Source organism: Rhinocladiella mackenziei, assembly GCF_000835555.1.
Source record: "Rhinocladiella mackenziei CBS 650.93 unplaced genomic scaffold supercont1.4, whole genome shotgun sequence".
Lineage (NCBI taxonomy): Eukaryota > Fungi > Ascomycota > Eurotiomycetes > Chaetothyriales > Herpotrichiellaceae > Rhinocladiella > Rhinocladiella mackenziei.
In genome coordinates, this window is record NW_013550601.1 from 3,203,725 (window position 1) to 3,228,138 (window position 24,414).

At 50.1% G+C, this 24,414-nt stretch overlaps 7 protein-coding genes across 7 annotated transcripts; 3 read left to right on the plus strand and 4 right to left on the minus strand.

Annotated features, from left to right (window-relative positions):
- Positions 1 to 1,465: 1,465 nt before the first annotated feature.
- On the plus strand, positions 1,466 to 3,874 carry Z518_06272 (uncharacterized protein; the record flags this gene model as incomplete). The annotated part of the gene is made up of 1 exon (XM_013417082.1): positions 1,466 to 3,874. One exon carries the CDS (start codon positions 1,466 to 1,468, stop codon positions 3,872 to 3,874), a length of 2,409 nt encoding a protein of 802 aa, XP_013272536.1.
- Positions 3,875 to 4,143: 269 nt separating this feature from the next.
- Positions 4,144 to 5,758, minus strand: Z518_06273 (uncharacterized protein; the record flags this gene model as incomplete). Its single annotated transcript, XM_013417083.1, has 2 exons — positions 4,144 to 5,616; positions 5,669 to 5,758. 2 exons carry the CDS (start codon positions 5,756 to 5,758, stop codon positions 4,144 to 4,146), a joined length of 1,563 nt encoding a protein of 520 aa, XP_013272537.1.
- A 1,013-nt stretch (positions 5,759 to 6,771) lies between these two features.
- Positions 6,772 to 7,059, minus strand: Z518_06274 (uncharacterized protein; the record flags this gene model as incomplete). The annotated part of the gene is made up of 1 exon (XM_013417084.1): positions 6,772 to 7,059. One exon carries the CDS (start codon positions 7,057 to 7,059, stop codon positions 6,772 to 6,774), a length of 288 nt encoding a protein of 95 aa, XP_013272538.1.
- Positions 7,060 to 8,500: 1,441 nt separating this feature from the next.
- Z518_06275 (uncharacterized protein) lies at positions 8,501 to 11,798 on the minus strand (the record flags this gene model as incomplete). The annotated part of the gene is made up of 6 exons (XM_013417085.1): positions 8,501 to 8,687; positions 8,745 to 8,821; positions 8,886 to 9,273; positions 9,332 to 9,506; positions 9,586 to 11,685; positions 11,756 to 11,798. The coding sequence occupies 6 exons, from the start codon at positions 11,796 to 11,798 to the stop codon at positions 8,501 to 8,503; spliced, it is 2,970 nt and encodes a 989-aa protein (XP_013272539.1).
- Positions 11,799 to 13,262: 1,464 nt separating this feature from the next.
- Positions 13,263 to 15,318, plus strand: Z518_06276 (uncharacterized protein; the record flags this gene model as incomplete). Its single annotated transcript, XM_013417086.1, has 6 exons — positions 13,263 to 13,426; positions 13,492 to 13,659; positions 13,721 to 13,952; positions 14,006 to 14,675; positions 14,759 to 14,992; positions 15,062 to 15,318. The coding sequence occupies 6 exons, from the start codon at positions 13,263 to 13,265 to the stop codon at positions 15,316 to 15,318; spliced, it is 1,725 nt and encodes a 574-aa protein (XP_013272540.1).
- A 1,911-nt stretch (positions 15,319 to 17,229) lies between these two features.
- Z518_06277 (uncharacterized protein) lies at positions 17,230 to 18,906 on the plus strand (the record flags this gene model as incomplete). The annotated part of the gene is made up of 1 exon (XM_013417087.1): positions 17,230 to 18,906. The coding sequence occupies one exon, from the start codon at positions 17,230 to 17,232 to the stop codon at positions 18,904 to 18,906; it is 1,677 nt and encodes a 558-aa protein (XP_013272541.1).
- A 1,470-nt stretch (positions 18,907 to 20,376) lies between these two features.
- Z518_06278 (uncharacterized protein) lies at positions 20,377 to 23,743 on the minus strand (the record flags this gene model as incomplete). The annotated part of the gene is made up of 3 exons (XM_013417088.1): positions 20,377 to 21,020; positions 21,078 to 23,589; positions 23,648 to 23,743. 3 exons carry the CDS (start codon positions 23,741 to 23,743, stop codon positions 20,377 to 20,379), a joined length of 3,252 nt encoding a protein of 1,083 aa, XP_013272542.1.
- Positions 23,744 to 24,414: the final 671 nt, after the last annotated feature.

Consider the following 24,414-nt stretch of genomic DNA (forward strand, 5'->3'; position numbering starts at 1 on the left):
CTGCGACACTGGTACCCTCCGGGGGAGGGGGCCAACTTGGAACATTTCATGATCTTCTCTTGGCCAATCCCCATGTCCATCAGCATCATTGGTCCGCTTATGGGAACCACCTTAGCGAAGACTTAGACGCAGGAATCGCGACATCGGCCGGACGCTTATTGGCTTTGACCCAGTGTTGCTGTGATGCTCTTGGTCGCCTCACTTTGTCCAGGAATTCGTCGCGTGCTTTGCCTAGCGACTCAGGTTCTTGTCTGACCTCGATTCATGCCCAACTGAACAAGGGGTCAAAGCACAGTATGCATGAACTCGGGTTTTCAATCACATGAGTTTGGTGAGACTCGAGATTGCAAAATGCAAAGCCCCCACGAGGTCATTCGCATGCTACTGTTTGGCTGGCTGAAATCATGTCTGACCAAAATTCAAAGCTTTCATTGCTTCGAAATCAGATGATCTGTGGTACAACAGGAATGACACACATAGTTTCGAGGGCTAGACTGTGCCATTTGAGCGTAACCAATGCGAAATTCTCCTGATAGGGGTATTGGATCAAGCGACAGGAAGTTCCTCTCGGCTGGCTCAGAGAGATGAGTCAAGAGAGAGGCTAGGTCGACATGCATTTGTCCTTTGTGCCCAACTGACGTACCTTCGTGAGAACAGGAGTTCACGGCGCCGTTATCCGACCGGTGCGGACAACCGATATCACGATATTTTTTTTTTATTGATTGGCCGCTAGCCTCGACCTCTGTGGGCATGTGCTGTGGCCGCAAACAAGATAACGGTCCAAACAGGTGTTACAGGCTTAGAGGAGCAGAGGAAACGAAAAGAATCGGTTGAATTCTAGATTGAAAAAGGGTCGGACTCGAATGGGATGCTAAGGGATGACCGCTTCAGGTGTTATGCTCAGCATGGTATTCTCGGACCCACAATGAGGCCCGGTTAGGCATATGTTGGAAGTTATGACGAGGCATGCAATCATATTTCTAAAAACATAAAGTTGATAGACAGGCCGGTGACTGGGTTGTCGACCCTAAAATGCATCATTGTCGATCGTAACGCCCAAGAAGAATAGTACTTCGGATATGCAGCAATCATCTCCCTTTGGCTCGGGTACATGTCTCCATCGCTGTTGAGAGTAGAAACGAATAGAAGTGTGTAGCCGTCGTAAGAAATGTTGACATCCCGTGGAAACGACCGACTGCAACTGGAAGTTCGATCAAGTACCTGGCGATCAACGTCGGCGAACGAGGGACTTGGGCCAGTTTGGACGAGAATGGCTCGAGTGGGCGAGAGAATCCACGTGATGTACCGGATAAACTATTTTTCCGCAGAAGGTTCATAGCAACCCAGGAAAAATTCTGATTGGCTTGGTCCTTCGTTTTTGTAAACAGAACCATGTTTACATCTGAATGACCACGACGACAACACCTACTCATCCTCTCTCGTTCCTATCTAGAGCACTTCAACAATGTCGGTTGGTGAGATATTCTCCGACGCTCAGCGCTCGTCTGCTGGCCACATCCATAAATCCCTGGCAAAGCGCCTGCGTCGTCTCGAAAACAACCCCGACTTCGATGCACACCTCCAACAATGCGTATTCCGTCTGTTAGATGTTAGCAAGTCCGAAGTTGCTGGCAATCGGGTCATCAAATTCCTCACAATCTACCTCGGTTCAGACAATGCGTCAAGCCGAACCACGTCTTCTATTCTACTTGCCTTGCTCCCGTTTCTGTGTGCGAAAGACAAAACCGTCCGATACCGAGCCACCCAGGTCATTTCCCAGATTCTGGGTGTGCTGAGCACCATTGACGATGACTTGTACAAGGTTATCAGACATGAATTGATCAAGAGACTGAGAGACAGAGTACCTGCTATCCGATTGGAGGCGGTTCTAGCACTAGGGCGGCTGGTAGAGAATGAGATGGAGGAGGAGGAGGAGGAGGAGGAGGAGGAAGAGGAGGAGCAGGATTCGCATGAAGACCTGGCACCAGGCTTGCTTGAGAAATTACTGGATGTCTTGCAAAACGACACCAATGCCGAAGTCAGACGAGCTCTCCTGCTAAATCTTCCAATCACGCCCAAGACATTACCCTATTTGCTTGAGCGGGCCAGAGATCGCGACAGTCCAACGAGAAGGGCATTGTATGAGAAACTTCTGCCATCGCTGGGTGATTTCCGACACCTGTCCTTGTCAATGCGAGAAAAACTCTTAAGATGGGGTTTGAGAGATCGCGATGAGAAGGTTCGCCGAGCTACTGCTCGCTTGTTCAGTCAGCGATGGATTGAGGATTGTGCGGGGTCCAGAGTTGAGGAATCTGATGAATCCCAAGAAGAAAAGAAGGAGCTTCATGATCCAAGCATCCCTGCATTGCTGGAGCTGTTGGAAAGAATCGATACTTTGAACACAGGAAATGAGGCCGGCATCGCCCGTGAAGCGATGAAGGAATTTTGGGCGGGCCGGCCTGACTATCGTCGCGAAGTTGTCTTCGACGACGAGTTTTGGGAGAATCTAACCCCTGAATCAGCCTTTATGGCGCGCACATTCAATGACTATTGCCAACAAGATGCCAAATGTCACTCCATACTGGAGGAAAAGATGCCGGAAGTTACGCGACTGGGATTTCATCTTCAGAAGCACATCAACGACCTCCTTGTCAAGGCCCAAAATGCAAACGAATCTGATTCCGACGAAAAGATGGCCGAACAGGCAGAGCAGGAATTCATCGTTGAGCAGCTCCTGTACATTGCTCAAACCTTGGACTATACGGATGAAATTGGAAGGAGAAAGATGTTCTCGCTTTTGCGCCATGCACTTTCAATGGCAGATCTCCCTGAAGAATGCACTCGACTTACAGTGGAGGCCCTGCGACTCGTCTGCAATGCTGACGCGGCCGGTGAAAGAGAATTCACCTCCGTCGTCCTCGAAGCAATTGCTGAAGTCCACGATAACATCGCGTCTTCCGACCTCGAGGACGAGGGAAACGACGAAGACAGCTTCGTCTCTGCTCGCAGCGAAGTTAGTGGCAATTCAGCTGATTCAACGCCCAAGAACAACAGCAACGGCCCAAGCAAGCGGAACAAGAATCTCACTGCGGAGGAACAAGAAGCCCAAGCCATCAAGGAAATCGTCATCAACATGAAATGCCTCCACATTGCTCAGTGCATGTTACAAAACGTGGCCGGCAACTTGCAATCCAACATTGACCTACGCACGATGTTCGACAATTTGGTCATCCCCGCCGTTCGTTCTCACGAGGTCCTAATCCGTGAGCGAGGCGTGCAATGTCTCGGTCTATGCTGCTTACTCGAGCCCAAACTCGCCGACGAGAATATGAAACTGTTCACACTCTTGCTCAAAAAAGGCCACGAAGCACTTCAGGTCATGGCACTCCAGATCCTGTGCGACATCCTGCTCGCTCGAGGACGGCCCTCACTGAGCCAAAATACAACGGATGGCGCTGCGTCGCCCCCTGCCATTGCTGACGGCGAAGCAGCAAACAATAACGTCAACACTAGCACGGCAACCACCAATGTCCCAGCCCTCCTCTCTCCTTTCATCAAGGCTCTTTCGCAGAATTTCCCAGACGAAGTCCGCGCTACCGCTACGACTAGTCTGTGCAAGCTCATGCTGTGCGGCTTCTACAAGGACCATGAAGAGCTGTTTGATCAGATTGTCGAGCGGGCTGTTCAGGTTGCTGCCAAGGGATGGGAGCTGTTGGAGAAAGTCAAGATGGCGGCCGCAGTCGAGAGACAGAAGGACAAGATCGGTGAAAAGGAAAGGGAAAGCAGTGGTATCGGGAGCGCCAGAGCCAGTACGGAGGGGATTGCTCACAGTGATGGGAACACGAGGGTCAGTGATGAGGGTGTCGATGCCTAAAGACAGCCCTTGAACTCGAACCGGGTACGTGACTTCAATTAATGATGGTTGTCTGGTTGTGGGTTGGGTACTTTATTTTGATTTTCAGCCATCAGAGCTCTCACTCTAGGTGAGAACCGGCTCAATCTTATACTGGAGTCTAGGGGTATCATCAATCCGTCAAGAAATCCTACCATCAGGATCCCCAGGAACTGTAATTATGTTTCCATTTCTTTTTGTCCATTTTGGTGGCCCCGGCAAGCATATCCGATGTACGCAAATGCAATAATTTACAGAATCCCCTGCTTCTGCAGATCCAAATAGATGCGCTCAGGCATGACATTACCCTCGCCGTCCTCCATCTGGACGACACTGTCTTCTTTGACCTCCTTCTCACGTTTCTCGCGCTTGATCTTCTCCCATAGGTTCAACGCGTCCTGTATGCCTGTGATCTCGCGGAACAGACTCAGTCCGCCGGTGCCAGCGCTCGTGATGCCCAGACACTTGAGGCCGTAGATGTGGCGGGCCTCGCCAAAGTGCTTGTCAAACGCTCGTCGGCCCATGTACACGAAGTTTCCGCAGATTTCGCACGGAAATTCGACGCCGAGGCCGTGCAGTTTGTACAGCCAGTAAGGGATCGGCTTGCCATCCCATGCCAGAGGCAGTTTGAGTGGGTTGTAGATCTTCTCGTCGCTGTCGGAGTCGGAGCCAGAGTCTTCACCATGAGCACCGGCGGCGCGACGTTCAGAAGCCGCTACAGCCGCGTCGTCTTCGGCGAAAAGAGCATCTAGCTCCGCTTGACGTTCGCGCTCCGTCATGCCTTGCTTGCGCTCGACGTTGACTCGGGTATTGCTTCGTTCGTTGGAGAGGAGGTCGGCGAGGGCACGGATTCGAGACTCGTGCGATGCGATCACGCGTTCTTTCAGTTGTGTGCCAGAGAGAGATGTGGATGTTGATGAAGTCGTGGACATGCCGCTTGTAGAACCGTTGGCCTGTGCCTTTTTGGCTTCAGCGTTGCGCAGATGCTTTTTACCCGTGAGATGGGCTTTGTAAACATTTTGGTTGTTAAATTCCTTTTCGCAATCGGGACACCACACCCCAGATCCTGTACCTTCGGTTTGTGGATCTGCTGTGGTCGCTGTCATAGATTGATCTTTTGTCCAACCCGGCACTGTACCTGATTCCCAAGCGGTCTCGAATTCTCGATCTAGTCGAAGGAAGAGTTTCGGCAAGTCGTCTAAGGGTCTTGTCCTTCGTACAAATCCTTCCAGGTAGCTAGCCAAATCCACGACGTACTTCAGGTACGCGTCCGTGATCTTGTTCTGCCGTTTGATGGGCATGCGCGGCGGCTCAAAGGCATCGAAGTTGTCGAGATATTGGAGATATGTCAGTCGTTTGACTCCCGGAAGATTGAGGTAGTCTTCATGCAGGGATGTGAGGTCCAGAAATCTACCGTTGGACTCTTCGCCAGTGAACATGTTGTCGATCTCAGAGGTGATGGTTTCTCCCTCCTCTGGCCGCCTGCGCTTGTACGCCCGTTCGAGGTTCTCGACAGGTTCATTAGGATAACGACGATGAAAATCCTTGACTTCCTCTAACTGTTTGTAGAATTCTTCGAAGGGGTCGCCGGTGGAAAGGCTCTGGATCTCTTGGAGGCGAAGACCCTCGGCATCTTTGTAAATATCGAGCAACCGCTTTGATTGTTCTTGTATTCGTGTGAGAAAACCATTTATTTGGTGGTCGCGATTTAACCTGTCTTTGATCTGGGAAGAAGTTAGAACATGCGATCTTACGCCAAACAGGTCCTTGACATACATTTCGGGGTTCTTCCGCCACACGATCCGTTATTCCTTGTTCAAGGCGTTCGAGGTCCTCATGGAGGAATCTTTGGTCTTCTAGGAGCATTTTGATTTCTCATGGGCCTTTGAATCTTCTGCGGCTAGAGTAAGTTTAGAAAGGCGCAAGCGGACGAAGAGCTTTCATGCCAAGACTGATGTACGGTGGGGGTTTGGCGTGGCAAATGGCAACATGCACAAAGAGCGCCTAGGCGGGTTCCAATATCAACACATACTCGCTCTGACTGCTCGGACAACGGCATTGGTGAAGATCGTCAATTGATGCTAAGGCACAGAAATGGAATATCAATATGTGTCAATGTTAGGCTTATATCCACAGCCGCTAGGATGCTCATGTCTGATACCTTCGCTCATCGTTCAGCCGCCCCAATTCTCTTTCTCGGTCATCTTTAGGGCAATAGATTGTTAGAATGGCATCACAACTTGCCCGATACCAAAAAATACATCTTGCTCACATCCATCAAGATGGCAACAAATGTCTGTCAATGCAGGATAGTGGCCTTGCCACGAATCATTCAGTTCAAAGTCCAGTCTTGACCGGCAAGCTTCAAAGAACCCTGACCAACATTCCAGATTCCTTGTGCCAAAGGGCATAAACGCTTTACGGCGGTAGCCTATTCGTGCCGGCGTCACAGTAAATTGGTCCACGATGGCCATGGCTCGGACTATCCCCCCCCCCTCAGCGATGCACAAGGTATCGAACATCCTGGGGCCGATACATTTCCGAGATTAGCAGCCACGAAGGCGTTCTATCAGGCTCCCGGATTCGCCGTTCTCGAATGCATCTGGCAAATTCTGTGAACTCCATCGCGTCTTGCCTCAATATCAAGTCGTCAACAGCAGTTCCCGTGATGAACATCATTGTTACTCTTGCAATGTCGACCTCCCAATTATCAATCGAGAATCCCACCGGGTTGATGAGATATTGATCCATATCGTTCAATACTTTTGAGAAGAGCCCGGTGACTTTGGTGTTTGACAAAGCAATCACAGTATCGACGTCGGCAATCGGCGCCTTTTCCAACCACAGGAAATATTCTTCTCGCGGTTTCCATTTCATCATCACCCACTGAATCTCCAGTCGCGTTTGATCAAGAATGGCGAGAATCCTGGATTTGTCGCGAGCATCGCTCCTCGCGACTCGTTGAATGCATGCGACAATTTGGTAGCAGCGTTGACTTTCCTCACGGCGGGTGGATCGCTTTCAGAGACAGACTCCAACAAGCTATCATAATCCAGAGGATCTTGAAGCCCTTCTATCATCCCATGAACGAAATGTAAAGCCAGAACGTCGCTAGAGAATGCCTTTGGCGACTGCTTCGCAATTTTCATTGCACTGTAGATATGCATCATGGCGCTTTTGTATTTCCCGGACAACATATCCAACTGCCAAAATGTGAAGGCTGTTAGAACAATTTCGATCATTGGTCTGTTGCTTTCTGAAAGGCTGCGAATGGACCGATTGGCATACCGCAGCATAGCTGCTGTCGATTGGGCCGATGCTGGACCAAGCTCTCTTCCGATGAGAGATTGGACTTGAGTGCCACAAACAATCATCACCTGGCGGAGGGCAGCTGAATAATGTGCCATCTAAGGAAATACCGTTGTCCACAGTTCCGGCGTGTGGCCAACAAAGGTCGATCTCGGCCCGACAATATTTGCCAGGAAGTCCACCCAACGTCCGACAGCGTCATATTCGTGTTGAGACTCATATGGAGTTTGTCGCAGTAAGTTTGCAGGAAGATTGGAATGCTTCACTTTTGGGATCGAATATCCAGGCTTTAGGAGGACTGTAAGAACACTCTAGGTTCCCAAGGGAACACCTGTTCAATGGTTCAGCTTTGGTTCCTCCAAGTATGGTGGACGACGACATACCGATGACAGCACGGTTTGGTCTCATCACACTTTACTCGACGTTTTCTGCAGAAGTTAGCACCAGCAAGCCGCCATCGACTTCGACTTACTTGCAGGTGACACAACCGGTACGCGTTTTGGGAGCGAACCTTCTGCGTCTCAACATTACATTCTCGGCCGGCATAGCCATGGTGTTGTCAGGATAGCAGTTTCACTTGCCTTTGCACGGCGACGCAATAGCGAAGGCAGATGACAAGAATACATGCGGGATTGAGAGACTAGTTGCAGCCTGAATGGATATCTGGTAAACTGTTGATGGTCCATGGTCCTAGGCAGGGGATGTTAAAGCCCAGCTCAGGTTTTATTATGTCAGATTTCAGGCTTCCCGTTCTGCCACGTTCCCATTGCGCTTAGATGTCGATCATCTGCAAACCTCCATCTACAGTGCGAAAATCGATAGATCCAGCATCGTCAGAATGAGCGACAGACACAAGAATTCTCCACTATCAACAGGGCAAAACGTGGACTTGATCCATCCTCGGATGAAAGTCGTAACGTTCTCGCGAATTGCCATATCCAAGCTCAAGAAGCTGCTTCATCGACTTCGTTCTCGCCCCCAATGACATCTATGTCGCCAGGAGACTTGTGTCTCAACCCGAGCCCAACCTCCAGCTTCCCTTGCCTATGAAGCGGCCCGATCTGTCACTTGCCGAAACTGCCATGGGAGAGCGCAACGCCTCGGAGAGCCTCCTCGGCAGGAAGGTGATGAAGTCTCTCTGGATTGCCTTGTCTCGTCCCATCTTCTGGATGTCTCGTAACGTCAACAGATACACCCCTTGAGACGAAGCCAGCAAAACTTCCTTTTTGCTAGGAAACATTCCCCATTCAAGCAGGATCACTCCCTTCCGAGCTATGGGCCCTCGGCTTTCTGAGAGCCTCAGGATTGTTCATTTCCAGCTTTTGGTCTGAACTCTTCGATGACACTCCTGGGTTTGGTGTATTTGAGGGGTGAATTGTATTCGTAGGGCAAGTTGAAGGCCCCGGGTCCACCAATCTCAAGCCCTCGCTTGGTCGTCCACAGAGGGTGTGGCGCCATGGCCATCACCGTGACTTTCAAGCCATATCTATGGTGTTGAGTCAGCTCCCGGCCAACGCCTCAATACGGCCACGACTATGCTCACCGGTACTCTTGCACTCCGATGTTCTCTCCTGTGGAGACGTCCAGCAAGAAGATCAGGTCGGGAACCGTTGCCAGCACCTTCAGTGCTACATTCAGCACCTCTGCCCAAAAACGTTCTAAGACCGGGGTTGAGAGCACTTACCGCCTCCTCGCCCTTCTCGTTCTTTCCGAGGACGGCGAGGTTTTCATTCATGAATGGAATGGCAACTTCAATCCAGTTTCCAGCTTTGTCTGCATCGCTCTCCATTTCATCTTCGCTCAGGGCCTCGACGATCACCTTTCCCACACTGTGCGCAGTGGTTGTGATGGCGCTTTCAACACTACGGATCTTCCCCTGAAAGAGGCGCTGCATAGTCTGTTCTCCTCCACATTCCTCGATTAAGGCTTCGGGAAGTGTCGACAACGACGCTGATTCTTGCGCAAGACACACGACGCGACCCATGCGCCATGCAAGAGAATGAGTGTTAGGAATTCCGGCAGTTCGCATCTCTTTGCCGCTCAACGGAACACCCGCGGCCCCACAAGCAGATCTGAGATAGGTCAATATTGATCCTCGTTTTCGCGGAATGGTCATTTTCGCAAACATACCCCATGGCAACGCATACCTCTCTTATCTCTTTCCCTGGACTCGTCTCGTCTGTCTGGCCGGCCGGGATCAGAACATTGTGACCCGTGCCACTGCAAAGGGTCACCGGTAGCAGTGCATTAACGGAGTCCGCCATGACGTGCTGGGAGACCATTTCAAAAGCCGGGTATGCTCGACCTGCGTCGCCACATCAGTCTCTGATTAGCCAATTCATGATTCTTGAGGCACATCGGTGAGTCCTTGTTCCCCAACGTACCCATCAGATCACCGTCTACGGTGGGAAGATGATAATACTTCGAGCAGCCGCAAATCAGAGGCGCAAGCCCATTCCCCCCACCAATCTCAACCGCTAACATTTGAGTAAATTTCACGTTGAGCTCCTCAGACATCATATTCAGAGCGTGGATCACGCCATCACCACCAGGTCTTTCTATGCCAACCGCTGGGGTGCCGACCCCGGCAACAGATGGCATCTGATCGTCATCTTTTAGGTCTTCACAGCTCATAATGGTGACAGTTTCTCCTCCCGATAGCAATTGACACAAGTGCAGGTAAGCTGCGTAAGGCGATCCTCCGCCTCCCGTCCCCAGAATGTAGCATCCAATGGCAAGGAATCGAATATCGATCTCTGACAAGATCCAAAGGCCTTCTTGAGTTACATGTGGACGATAGTTCCTCAGGTCGACTCCTTCGTTAACCGCCGCCTCACCATCCGTCTCCACCTCATGTTTCTTTGTTTCCTCGAACATTTCTGGATCGGCATCTGCAGCCGTGGTGTTGTTGAGCTGCAACATTTCCCGAAAGACTTTTCCATGATTCGCTGGAAGAGCGACTTCGATCTTGATCTTGGTTTGGTCTTGGGTATACGGAACCCCAACTATTTCTTCATTCAAAGTCGTGATTGAAGTGGTGTCACCACCTTTGAGAACAGCATTTTCGATCGCTTGCGCTTTGACTTTGGCGATGCCGCCCCGGATATCGGAGCCTTTGATGATCAATTCTGCAGACCCCGATATCTTGGCCATTGCTGCCCCAATCGCATTGGCGACACCAGCATGTTCAGGAAGAATAATCTTTTCGACACCGTGGAGTTCTGGTGGGCATAGAATAGACCCGCCTCCAACCAGAATGATTGTGCAAGGGTCGGGGGATAACTTCGAGCGATCGATACAAGCTTCCAGCGTTTTTCTCATTCTTGTTTTCGCTTGGGAGATGATGCTCTCTGACAGCTCGACTTTCTCGGTGCCGAGCGAGGCGTCGCCAGAAGCGACTACCACATCAGTGGCAGTTGCTTCAGTCCCCCCGAAGCACAAAGCTCTTGTCAATAGATCATGTCCAACGCTGTCTGGGCCGACAAGCACTTGTTTCCCATCATGAAGGATCGAGCCGCCCCCTAAACCGACACTTTCCACGGATGGCATTTCCAAGTTGATTTTGACTCCTGCCAAATCAGTATAACTTTTGGCAAGGCGAGGATATCCATTCTTAAGAAGATATCCGACGTCTGTTGTCGTCCCTCCGATATCAACCACGACGCAGCCGGTTTGGCCGATTTCAGATCCGACCAGAAACGCCGCTCCACGGATGGAATTGGTCGCTCCAGACGAGAATATTTGAATAGGAAACTGCATGGCCTCGGAGAAAGGCAGCAAATGACCTGAATTCGAAGTCAAATAAAGGGGACATTGCAGGCCGACCTGACTCATCGCCGTCATGAATGAGCGAATTGCTCGGCGGGCGAAATTCAAAATGGATGCATTGAGGATCGATGCATTTTCTCGAGCGAGTAGTCCACTTCCTGCAACATCTCGGGAGCACACAATGTTAGCATCTTGGAAAGATTCTCTCAAAAGGTCTCGGACCCTTTCTTCTTGGTGATAATGATCGTCTGTTGGTGAGCCAATTCCAACGATGACAATGTTCTTCAATCCCTGAGCCTTGATGATCTCGGCCTGCTCCCTGACAGAGTCTTCATCGATATCGGCGATGAGTTTACCGTCGATGTTGCATCCACCAGGAATAATGGCTGAATGCCCATGGACAATCTTTTTCAAGGCTGCCGGCCAGTCCGCGAACGGAGGCGTCCCAGCAGAGAAGTTATAAGAAGCCAGTCGCAGCACTGCAACTTTCTCGACTCGAGAAGAGTCACGCTCAATAATGGCATTGATGAAATGCGTCGTGCCTATGGCAATGGCGGAGACATTCTTTCGGTCCACAGGGGATTTTCCTAACAGGACCTTCAGAGTCTCCTTGACACTCAGCGTCACGTTTGAAGTAGTCGCAGCCTTGTGTGACGAGATGACCGCGTCTGTGCCCGTTTTCGAAATATCCAAAAGCACAGAGTCCGTGTTGGTGCCTATGCAAAATCGTCAGATTGCAGTACCGTGGACATTGGAAAAGGCCGTTCTCGACCCGTCCGTTCATACCTCCGACGTCCACACCAACCACGAGCGGCCCTACCTCGACCATTTTCAACCTCTCTCTCCTCTGAAAGTCTGGCGTGGAAGAGACGTATTTGTGGGATGCTCCTGATGCTATAATATAAATGGGGTATAGGTTCTCCGAGACCGGACAGGAGAATGCATGGCAGGCTCAGCGTACCATAGTCTCAATTTTTCTACACTCCCCCCCGGAAGCACCTGACCAGACGTGCCGGTTCGGGGAATACGTGACTCTCGAATATTGGAATTTTTCCATTGTCCTCAGGTGGCAGTGGATCTCTCTGCCGTGGCAAGGCTTGTCGTGGGTGTGGAGATGGCCCAAGGCTATGGCTCTTGACTTTAACGGATCAATTGACGCAAAGCTTTTCTCTCGCAGATCTTGAAGCCATATCCACGAAGAGATCTCCATGTATCTCATCCCGCCGAGTGTAGGTGAGTTCGAGGTACTTTATCCCGCTTCGCAGGCGATACTTGATTCTCATAACGATGGATTCGGGTTACATAAAATCCAACGCTGGTTGCAATCTAAGGCCTAGGCAAGGTCCATCCCACCAACCATCTCAGTACAACCCCCCTTACCACCAAGGCCATTAAGCCTTTTCGGGGAACGGAATATGCAGTGAGTCAGGGTTTCCCGTGGAAATTCTGGCCAAGACAGAAGTCTAACTTAGGTTCTCGGGGTCTGTCCCTTGAGACTTCGCAGCCTATCACCTACTTATCTCCTTCCCGTTTTCACACTTTCTCACACATAAGCTATCGCTGACCTTTCGACTTCCTATCATTCGATCCTTCCTACGACGGCCGTGATCCACCTCGTCTCCAACTACTCGCCACTTCCATGCTTGTTGGGCATATTCTATTCCCTTCGTTTCCAATGGCCCGGAGTGGGAGATTTCTGCCCCCTTCCCCTTTCCTGCCTTACACAAGCTATCATAGATTGTCCCATCCCGTATACTCCCTATCTCAATTGGCGGAGCAATTCGACCCACTTCGTCTCCAGCTTCCGTAGGTCGAATATCCTCTACAACCCGTACGGAATCATGCTCAACAGGGTATAAGCCCTTGACGTTTGCTATCCTCGCTATCTCTACGCTATCCCATGTTCATCAGTTCCATTCTTACGGGGAGCCCCAGCCAACGCGTATCCCGCTTTTCAATTCTGTTGATCGCACGAGCAACCATGCCTTATCGCTGTTGTTGCTGAATGACCTTGTCTCTTCTTTGGTGGGGAGAGACCTATCTCATTCTTATGAGATGAACCGAATCATCGCTTATTGCTCAATCGCAAAGCCATATTCTTCGCGAAGTCTCGCGCCTCAAAGATAGGGAAGATCCAGGCCCTCGGTAAGGATGCCACTTAGGAGACATGAAGACTTGATCCTTTGGTCTATAAAACCATCGCTACACCTCATATACACTAAAGACACCTGCGTTGTTATGCGTCCTCGGCTATTTGATTTCGAGCCCCCATTCACACATAACCAAATCCACCATGGCGAGCGTGGCCAAAGTAGTTATCCAAAAGCTCGCTTTGAGCGATGACCAGTTCAACGGCGCAGCGACAACGAGATGGATAAATCCAGACATTACGCCGTTGCCTCCGCCCAGGCGCACCTGGGGAAGAGTTGCGTATCTCGGATTCGGCTCTATCGCGAAGTAAGTTGTCTCCTCTTCGCCCTGTCCAACCTCTATGGCCATGATTCTAATCACTTGCCCTGCAGTCTTTGTATCTCAACCTGGGCGGGTGGATCATCTCTAGTCATCCTGGGCCTGAGCATTCCCCAAGTCATCGGCGTTATGATCATTGCTCGAGTTGTCATCGCCTTTCTCGTTATTGGAAACGGTTGGATGGGAGGGGAATGGCATATTGGCTTCACCGTGGCGCAGCGGTTTGTTCTTGCACGTTCAATGCCCTTGATGGATAAGGTAAACTCATGCTGCATTTCACAGACTTATTTTCGGTGTCCATGGGTCCTACATTGGCATTCTCATCAGAATTCTCTTGTCTATCATTTGGTACGGATCTCAAGCCTGGCTCGGTGGGCTCTGTGTCGCGGTCATATTGAGTAGTTGGAGCCACTCGTTCTTGACCATGGAGAATACCTTGCCCGAGAGCGCCCACGTGGTCACTCGCGATCTAATTGGCTTTACAATTTTTCATTTCCTCTCGGTGCCGCTGCTGGTAAGTCCCGGGCCCTAACCTAAACTATTGTATTCGTTCCTAATATTTCGCAGTTGGTCCGTCCAGAAAAATCGAAATGGCCGGTCGTTTTCGCCAGTGTCACCACCTTCTTCGTCATGTTGGGAATCTGCATCTGGGCCACGACACAGGCGGGAGGACCTGGACCGCTGTGGCATCAAGGATCCACTGACATAGGCTACATGTCCCACGCCTGGGCCTGGGTCTACGGCATCGTCGCCAGCGTTGGTGGCATCTCTGCCGGCATCCTCAACCAATCCGACTTCACTCGATTCGCGCGCAAACAAGGAGTTCAAGTCCCCGGCATGCTGTTTTCTCTCTTCATACCCGGCATGGCCGTGCCGATCATGGGAATCCTCACGGCGTCTGCCTCTGTGAAAATCTATGGTGGCGAGCCATATTGGAACCCGCTGACTCTGATCACGCAATGGATGCTGGACGACTATTCAGCCAAATCTCGCGCAGCCGCGTTCTTCTGCGGTCTGGGCTTCCTCATCAGCCAACTGGCCGAAAACATCCTCGGTAATGGCTACGCCGCTGGCATGGACATGGCCGGTCTTTTGCCCAAATTCATCAACATCCGACGTGGAGCCCTGATTTGCGCTGCCCTCTCATGGTCCGTCCAGCCGTGGCTCTTCTACAACACATCCTCGGTGTTTGTGGCCACAGCGGCCTCTTTCTCCGTGTTCATGGGGCCTCTCACGGGTAAGTGCCTCATCCTTCCTGGCCAGAAGTTAGGAGGCCTTTCTACAAAGACAATGTATAACTCATTCCTTCCACTCTTACAGGCGTCATGATGGCAGACTACTTCATCATCCGCAGACAACGCATTGAAGTCAGCCAGCTTTACACCGGCTCGCCCGAGGGCTCTTACTACTACTTCTACGGCTTCAATCTACGCGCCATCATTAGCTGGGTGGTCTGTTTCGTGCCTGCCATGCCGGGAATGATCGCCACTCTGAACCCGAGTATCCCAACCAGCCAGGGCGCAATTAACTATTATCGTGGAAACTATCTTTTCGGTGAGAGAGTTGCCTTCCTCATGCAGAGCCTCGCCCGAAGAAATCATATCACTGATTGAAGTGGAACAGGATACTGCGAAGCCGCCGTCCTCTACATCGCAATCTGCTATATCTGGCGGATCAAAAATGCCGGGAAACAAGACGAATACGACATTTACGGTACATTTGACGAGTCGGCGGCTGAGAGAAAAGGCATTGCGCCATTCTTGGGGAAGAAAGAGGAAGTTGCCGAAGGTCTTGAGGTACCAACTGAAGCACAGGATATTGAAAGAATGGGGATACAGCAGACGGAATCTCTCAAGGCCCCCACCGTTACGTATAACTAGGATACAGGATTGAGCGTGCATTGTACATACCTGAATGCGGCCCCCATATGACACATCCAACTTTTTTGAAATGCAGGAGACTGGGTTTTCCCCTCCCTCCCCCTAAAAAACCAAAAACTCCTCGCCCCAGCCTCGCCCACCCATTGTCGATCAGAGGCGACGAGGCTTTCTTGATCCTTGATCCTTTATACAATCAGTCACCGAACACCGCTTCATTTTTAATGTGTCGCTCGTGATTTTAATTCTGTAGACCTGCCTCATCCTCAATCGGGTTTGCAGTATGGCGTGCGATAGACTCGTTCAAATAGAGCATAAGAAATAGCATTTTTGGTTGCTGGCCATTCATTTCCTCGGCAGCAGTCTGGTCATGGCCAATCTCCGATAAAATTTCGGGCTTTCTCGGAGCAGAATCTCTTCGGATCCATAGGTTTCTGGTTTTCGACCTCATGTGTCAGCCGTATCTTTGACAGATACCTCTTCATTTACATCCACACCCTGATGTAGCGCCTTGCTTTCGGACCCGGGGGGACGAATTCTCTGTCCGCCACGCTTGTGACAGATGACACAAAACTTGACTGTGTATCACGGTGCCGTAAACCGGACGCTTATTTCCGGCCAACTCTGCCGACAGTCTCTGAATCCAGCGGTGGATCCCTGAATTCAGGACGTTGTTCGCCCTTTCCACGGGAGTCAACGGCTATACCAACGTGGCGTATGGCAGACTTGTAGCCGCTTTGATCGGTGAAGTCATGGAGATTCTGATCAAGGTGAACAAAGGCCATATGCAAGCCCAGCCCGGTCAACAGATCAAACCTCGCCTAGCGAGTCATCGCCGAGCTGATCATCAAGTCCCCACTGAAGCAGTGATGTTGGCACGGGCATGGTTTGAAAAGGATAGAAGGAACCAAATTTAACGTGCAGGCAACGGGTGAAGACTCACAGCGGCGGGTGTTGAGCAAAGGCAGGGGTACATCTGTGGGATTGAGGTCGGGTACAGGAGTAGAGTTTGAGAAGAAAGGGGGGGTAAAACTTTGAGATTGGAGGCGATATCCAGGCATCGATTTAGGCAGAATGGAATAGGTGATGCAAAGAGGGAATTTTCATGTTTCGTGCATGAAAATTCAGCCTTTCCCGAAAAGAAAAAGAAAATAGAAAAAGTACCTCTGACTCCAGGCTCTCTAAGATCATGACATCGGGGTGTTCCACCAATCAGTCACAGCAAGGCCCTGGGAACTTAATTAAGAGCTTCTTCTTGAAGACCATTCATCTCCTTTTCCAGAAATGCTCAATCCGGGTAAACGGCCCAGGAACAGATTGTCGTGGGGGCCATGAGCATGAGGCTGAATCACGTGAGGGGGATTTCCCAGGCAGCGAATTTTGGAGGCAAAGTCATTGGCTCGATGGATTCATCTTTTCCTCCCCCCGTATCCAGGCCCATCGACATGCATTCAGGCTCCATGATTTCGGCTTCAGCTGCGCAAAAAGGACATCCATCCCCCACCCAACCGAAACACACAGAATCCACGTGCCTGGCTGGCTAAACGGATCTTAGCCCCGGTCGATCCGCCCTTGTCGTTTACGAACGAGTAAAAAGATTGGCACCAAAAATGCGCCTTACCACACCTGCCAGCCAACGGGTTGAACTCTACTCCAATTCCTACAAATCCCGATCGAGCCAAGTTTTTCCAAGGCTGAATCGGGGCTGTGTCACGTATTCGTTTTTGGCTTTGATGATATCAGTGTCAAAACACAACCACGATCACGGTATATATCTCGAATAGATCTCTCCGAGGGACAAGATATTCACCCGAATACAAGGGCACCAGAGACAGCACACAAAGAACAAAACAAGACAATCCTTTTGCGACATCCAGACGCTCCTTTACTGATTGATCGACACACACACACGCAATGGGCCTCACCAAAGCTGAAAACTCTCCTGGTCTCTCCTTTGAACTCGACAAACCCCGCCAACATTATTCTCCCGGCGATCTCATCAGTGGTCGTGTCCTCCTCAACACTGCCGCTGACAGCGCCATTGGGAAAATCGCCGTCTCATTCTGGGGTCGAGCCAAATCCCGCATTATCCAACAACATGGTCAAAGCGTGACCTACCACCGCGGCCGAACTTTGCTCTTCAAACAGGAACAAATCCTGTACGAAGGCCAATACACCCATAAACCCGGCTCTTTCTTCTGGCCCTTCGAATTTGTCGTCCCAGAACAAGCAGATCCAGCATGCATCCTGAGCGGAGAGAAGTGGAAGCCCAAGGAACATTACAGGTCTACCGTGGACAATGATAGGCTGGACCTGACTCTCCCGGCATCCAACTTTCACAGAAGACACATGTTCGGTCGTCAAGCAGACTGTTTCATTGAATATGTGCTGGAAGTCAACCTCACCGAACCCGAAGGCCTTCACCACATCCGCAAAGCTCAGACCAAAACTTCCACCTACCCCATAATCTTCCACCCCCTTTCGACCCCGGAACCAATTCAGAACTACAATTTCGTAGGCAACGAACGCCTATTCACAATATCCACCTTGAAACTTCTCCCCGAACATGCTGGCACTAGCCTGGGTATCCGCGACCGCGCCCGTTCTATCTTTCAACGCGATACCATTCCCAAATTCTCATTCAGTGTGACCGTTCAAGCCCCGGGCATCATCCAACTCTTCCATCCCAAACCGATCCCATTCTTGATATCCGCCAGGCCCGACCTCTCCTCCGACAACACTACAATCGATTACTCGACGGGCCTCCCCGAAGTGATCCTCCGCTCTGCCAAAATCGAATTGAAGGCTTACGTCCGCTGCCGCGCCTCAGGAACATTCGCCGATTCCAAATCGTACGAAATCCCCATTTTATCATCAAAACCACTCAATGTCCCTCTGAAGTTCTCCCGTGGCTCCATCGCCAAAGAAGATGTGACTCTCGACCTAGGACCCTTGTGCGACCTGCGCCTGGGCAACGCCAAACTCGGCTCGCGTCTCGAAGCGCCCCTCTGCCCAAACTTCAACACCTACAACGTCGCCCGCACGTACCATCTCACCTGGGAGCTAGAGCTCGAATGTGCAGAGAAGACCGAGAAATTCGCCTCTGCACGTACAGGGCCCGAATGTACCGTCATCCTACCCCCTGCAACAGTGAGCATGGAACCGATGGATCCAAACACGCTCCTGGGCGCAGACCTAGCACAGTCGACATCCGTTGCGAGTTCAGGCTCCGGCTCCGCAGGGTTCTGGTCCCGTCGACGCTCCGGCGAAAGCAGAAGTGGAGGCGGAAGCGAAAGGGAGAAAGAGAAGGCGACTTTCGGACCTCCATCGAGCACCCTCAGTGCTGGCGTCAGCGCCCTAGGTCTCGGTGACAAAAAAGACAAGAAGCCCAAGTCCAAGGAAGAAGAAGCTGCCGAAGACCGCGCCCGAGCACGTCCGGAATTTCACTCTGGTTACGAAAATCCATTCAGCACTGCCGCTGATGCCGATTCTGACGATGACGACGGCAACGGCACGTCAACCGCAATCACTCAAGCTTCCAGACCTGGTGGTGCCGGCACAGATCAGCAACTGCCGAGATATGCCCCCTGAGGGGGCGGCATTTTCTTGCAGTACTGATCAGACTCTCTCAAATCAAGGGGCCGTAGGGCTGGGCTGGGCTGCCATGGATTTGGTTTGAGCGACAGAAAAACAAAATCCCTTCCCTCACGGCGTTTTCAATCTTCGTTCGGCGCAATGATTTTTCTCTCTCTCGAGGCGTTCAAGCACGCAAAAAGGGGTTTTCATTCGGTCAATATTTCGTTTGGTCGTTTGGGTTTGTTCACAATACTGCGGGAAAATGCGAGTCTTTGAATTCATTTCCAAAAAGGGAAAAAAGCAAACATTCAGTTATTGCTGTATGGGTCATGGTGTCATGGTGCACTGTTCTGGAGAATATGGAGCACGGAGTATGAGGGTAGCGAGTCTCGACATTTTGATTTTCGATTTTGGCATTTTAACATTTCTACATTTCAACATTCGAAGTCTGAACGTTTCGACATCTGACATCCGGTATCTGAACATTTCGAAGGTTGGCATTGCATTTGAGCAATACGCGCAAAATCACTAATCACGAGTCACGAGTCACGGGTTACGAGTTTATTGGCTTCTCACGGCACGGAAATCTCGCCATTTTGCCTTTACTTTTACATATCGATTTTTATTCTTGGTTCCCATTTCCATTCCATTTCTTTGCAACAAAGGAAACCAGCAACGACCAAAACTAGGGGGATTGTGGAGGCAAGAGGACCAATCTTGATGAGTTTCCCATTTCGTCAGGCGTTTACTATTGGTACACGGAGCCGGAGTTCGGGATCTTGGAGTTTTTGAGTTACGGCGTTTGGTTTTTGTTATTTCTTTGTTTGATTCAAGCTGGGGGTTTTGAATTTGATTTTGCTTCTTGTATTTTTTCGGGGTTTGTTGGGCTGGCCTGGTCTGGGGCGGAGTTCGGTTGCTTCTTATCAGGTACTAATCTATTAACTTACTCATGCTTTGTTTTGTTGGCTTCGCGGAGGGGTCTTATACTATTTGTCAACTTGCCATTACTGGCTGGGGGTGCTCTCTCATTATCATGGATCGACAACAGAGGAGAACGGGGCTGGGATAAAGATATGAAAAAGGGCACATGATTTGCTTAGAGAGAGCCTACCTACTATGCTATAGCACAATAGCATAAATGGATGTGAATCAGCGAAGATGATATTCTTTCCTAGTTGTGTGTGTGGCTCGAAAACCTAAGTCTTCAGGTATGGGCATACAAAATGTACATGTGCTCCATTTATGATACTTTTGTGTCAAAATCCTTCATCTTGCTGATGATGGCGTAGTAGTGCGAACGAAGTCGGCTCTGATATCATAGTAAAAGAGGTTACAATTGGATATTCCGTTCACAGCGCTCAGAAAAGATGCCATCGGGTGTGTTGTTCGTCAAATCGTAGAACGCGGCAAAGTGAGGGTACATCGATCTCGTGATTGGCCGGGTGGGTTGATGAGATATTCAATGGTCGCCGTTTGTCTTCAAGCTCATTCTTTGCCTTTCCTACCTCCTCTTCCACCACCTCCTGAAGTTTTCTTTTTCTTCGGCTCGTCTTCAGTCCCATCGCCGATATCGTCATCATCGTTCTTCTTCTTTCTCTTGCCCTTGCCCTTGGCTCCACCATTGGTGGCACTTGCGGCCTTTTTCTTTGGTATTTTGACATATTTGTCCTTCTCCAAGTCCAAATCGTCGTCATCTTCCACAGCGTCCTCCAAAACCTCCCCTGGCTCAGACTCTTCAATCGCCTCTTCAAGATCAGGTATCTCCTTTTTGGCCGTTCCTCCTTTGGCCATGCCTAAAACATGGCTTGCCTTGACAAATGGCATAGGGTGATTTTGAGAATTGTAGGTCCTGGTAAAAGCCGCCTTTGCTGATGATTCTAGCTTCACATTTTCCATGTCCATTGGTCCAACGCCCAATTCAAGCATGGCGTCGAAATCATCTTTGGTCAAATAATACGAGTCCATGAAGTCGATGACGTCCTGGACTGCGTCTCTGCCATCGTGTTGCAATACAGCGATAGTTTTGTTCCAAAGGGCTGGAAGATATTGCTGGCGAGTTTCATGACGGTCTGCAGAAGAGCGGAGTCGCATGTGGCCTTGAATTTCCTTGACAAAACGAGACATTTTCACTAAAAACCCCGTTAGCGATCTAGTCTGCAAGGAAGAAAAAAAAAGTCCGGACTTACTTTGTTTGCTGTTTTGTCCAAGCCAACTTGTAAAGCTGACTTGGGCGTTGAAATTGCCATACACATAGCTAGCAGGTCGTACAAAACTGAAAATAGCATGTGTAGGCATCAAACTCCATTGCTGTTGTGAACCATGGATCATTCTATCAACCAGGTCACCGTCACTAATACTGGACGCAGCATTATCGAAGAGTTCCAAGAGCTTCATATTTCTCTCCCTGCCGGTATAGGAGTTTGCCAAACTGGGTTGTGACTTCAAATAGTTTTCTTGAAGCATCAGGTAGCTGAACTCGTGATCGTTGAAGTACAATTCAGTCTTATCGTTCAAGGTAGCCGTTGAGCTCGCAGAGAACATTTGAGGTCGGAGGATTTTGCCGACAATATCCCAAGGTTTGAGAATGACGTGTTTCTCCCAAGCTTTGGACATGGCCTTGGTATCGTTGAAATCAAGATCTTTGTTGTCAAGCTTGATTGTCGAAATCATGTTGATAATTTGTCGAATATCACCATTGCATCCTTCAATCAACGCGTTCATGATTTGTGGCGGTAACTTCATGCCTTCCCGGAATAAGATCGTGGCAATTCGGCCACGGATCATATCTGTTGTTGGCCGTCTGAACTGGAATTCTGCCGTGACATTGTACAATGGTTTCATCTTCGGCTGATTACGTTCGTTGCATATCATGATGAGCGGTATGTTGGTCTTCCTCGCAATAGCAGCCATGGCACCCACACCGCCACGATCTCCCGCAGACATACCATCAACTTCATCCATGATCAAGAGAAGTTTCTTCTTTGAGGGGTCAACTTTCTTTCCATCACCCGCAAAATACCCGAGGATGGAGGTTGTGTCCAGAACACCGGTAAGACCAGCCTCCACCAATTTCTTGTTTCGAGTGTCGGAGGCATTACTTTCGACAACATCGTACCCCTCCAGTTTGGCCACCAAGTGAGCAGCAGTGGTTTTCCCCACACCTGGTGGGCCATACAGCAAGGCGGCACGGAAGATACCCTTCCCATCGGCACCAGCTTTCTTGAAGTGGGATCTGGCACTGTTTTGCCAATTGCGTAGCCATCGCTGCAAACCTTCAACTTGGCCTTTGTTGCCACAGACACTGTTGATTGTATCTGGAGCATACTTGTCAACCCAAAGACGGTCGTCACCTTTAGGTTTGGGCGGTTTGGGCGGAACTGGGGCGCCTGTTCTTGCCGCGGCAGCCTTTGCCACTTTCGCGGCCTCGTTTTGTTTCTGCCGTTCTCGGTCTTCCATTTCCTCTGCTTGCTTGCGGACCATTTCTTCTTCTTTGGCTTGTTTCTCAGCATAGGCTTCAGCAGCTTTTCCATCCCCGCCATTGGCAGGGAGTCGTTTGATCAGAGCAAAAAGACCCTCTTCATTGATCGTCTTGATTCCCAGTTTCTGAATAGTTTCCAGCTTCTTGGGTCCAGCATCGCTGCCAATGACGACATAGCTAGTCTTCTTGGACGGTGCGGTAGTAACCTTACCGCCATACTGCTTGACCAGGTTTTGTCCTTCTTCTCGGCCCAAAGAATTCAGTACACCTGTAAAGACAAATGTCAATCCAGCAAGGCAGTTTTCAGCACCCACGGGGATTTCTGCAGTGCCGGCTGCTGGGGGTGCCACATTGGCATTGCCGCCTCCAGGTTTAAATTTAAACTTCTTGTCCTCATCTCTCAGTGGAGGGGTGGGAGCGCGGACAGTTGGAATGCCGTCAAAGATGTCTTGGATCTCCTTGTTTTCTTCACGCTCTTCCTTCTTGGTCGAACCACGAGGTCTCTTTGATGCTGTGGATGAGTTCTTTCTCGACTTCTTTTTGGGGGTTTCGTCATCATCCTCCAAGAAGTCATCGTCGTCGTCCTCTTCTACATCTTTGGGCTTTCGCTTGCGACTGGCGATAGCTGCGGTGGTTCGCTTTCTTCTTCCGTCAGAAGGTCCACCGTAAGCAGGTAATTCGGCCATTTCGAGGTCATCCTCCTCCTCATCTGATTGTATTTTCTTCAAATTGCCATTGGCTGATTTGGTGACTTTCTTTGGTGGTCTCACATCATCGTCATCGGTGCCTTCTTCATAATCATCATCAACCTTCCTGCTCTTTAAATCATTGAAGATATCATCATTGCCTGCTTCCTCAGCCTTCAGCACTACTGCCAAAGACTCGTCATCATCTTCAGCGTTGTTGTTTGAAGCAGTTTTCCTGGCCGATCTCCGACCGTTAGATGGAGTTCCTCCGTTTATTTCCTTTGTAGAAGTCTTTCTTGCTCCAGTGGCGTTTGTGGGTTTGGATCGGATGGGTGTGGATTTTACAGGCTTTGCCTTAGAAGAAGCAAAGTAGGCTGAACTTGTTGTTTCTTCCTCTACTGCTTCCTTAACGACTTTCTTCCCTTTTGGAGTGGAAGGCTTCTTGGGTTTCGTTTCAACGACCTCGTCTTCTTCGTCATCGGATATCACTTTGCGAGGACGACCGCGCTGCTTGGTGTTATGTCTGGAACCATTCTGTAGTCTAGTTAGCTTTGGCTACTTTCCATCACCATTGGTGGAATTGTAGGCGTACAGCGTCGTTCTTGGTCGCCTCCGAGCCAGGACTCTTCGCGGCCGGCTTCGCTCCTCCACCACCCCCGCCGAAGAAACTTCTGATATCGGATGGCATGATGAACCCGAGGAAGAGCCTGGGATGTCCTTATCAAGAGTAAAAGATAATAGACATGAAGGCTTGACGAGGTAACAAAGAAACGAAATACGTTGTCCTTCTACGGTTAGACAAAAGTGGTGACTGCGTCGGCACGGAGTGACGCGCCAGATACGCGACGGCCCATTAAAAGACAGGCTCCGCTTGCCAAGGCAAGTACTTGCCCTAGATCTCTCTACACACGGACTTCCTCGGGCCAAAAAAATGCATCCATCCACCGACTGATATGAAAGGGAAAAAAAAAGAGGCATTGACCAGATTGAGGTTCGAACTCAAGACCTTCTCCGCTCACATGGAAATGTTAAGGAGATGTGATAACCAACTGAGAAGGTGTTAGTACAAGAAATCTTGTGTGAAGATTTTGGTGGTGACTTGCCTACACCATCCGGCCCGCTCGATGTAATTGATGAATTAGCTGGGTATAAAATATATGATTGTTGAATTTCAAAAATGGTAAGGTCTCATGATGCACGCCCACTGGCTCAGGTAATCCCGCCTGTAGCCACTGCTCATTTGACCGCCAAGAAGTTTCTTTCGCTGCATTTGGGCACGGAGCTTCAGCAATTAAGTTTCACTCTTATATACACATTGCATTCAAAACAAAACGCCAAAAATCCAAATTCTGACTGCTT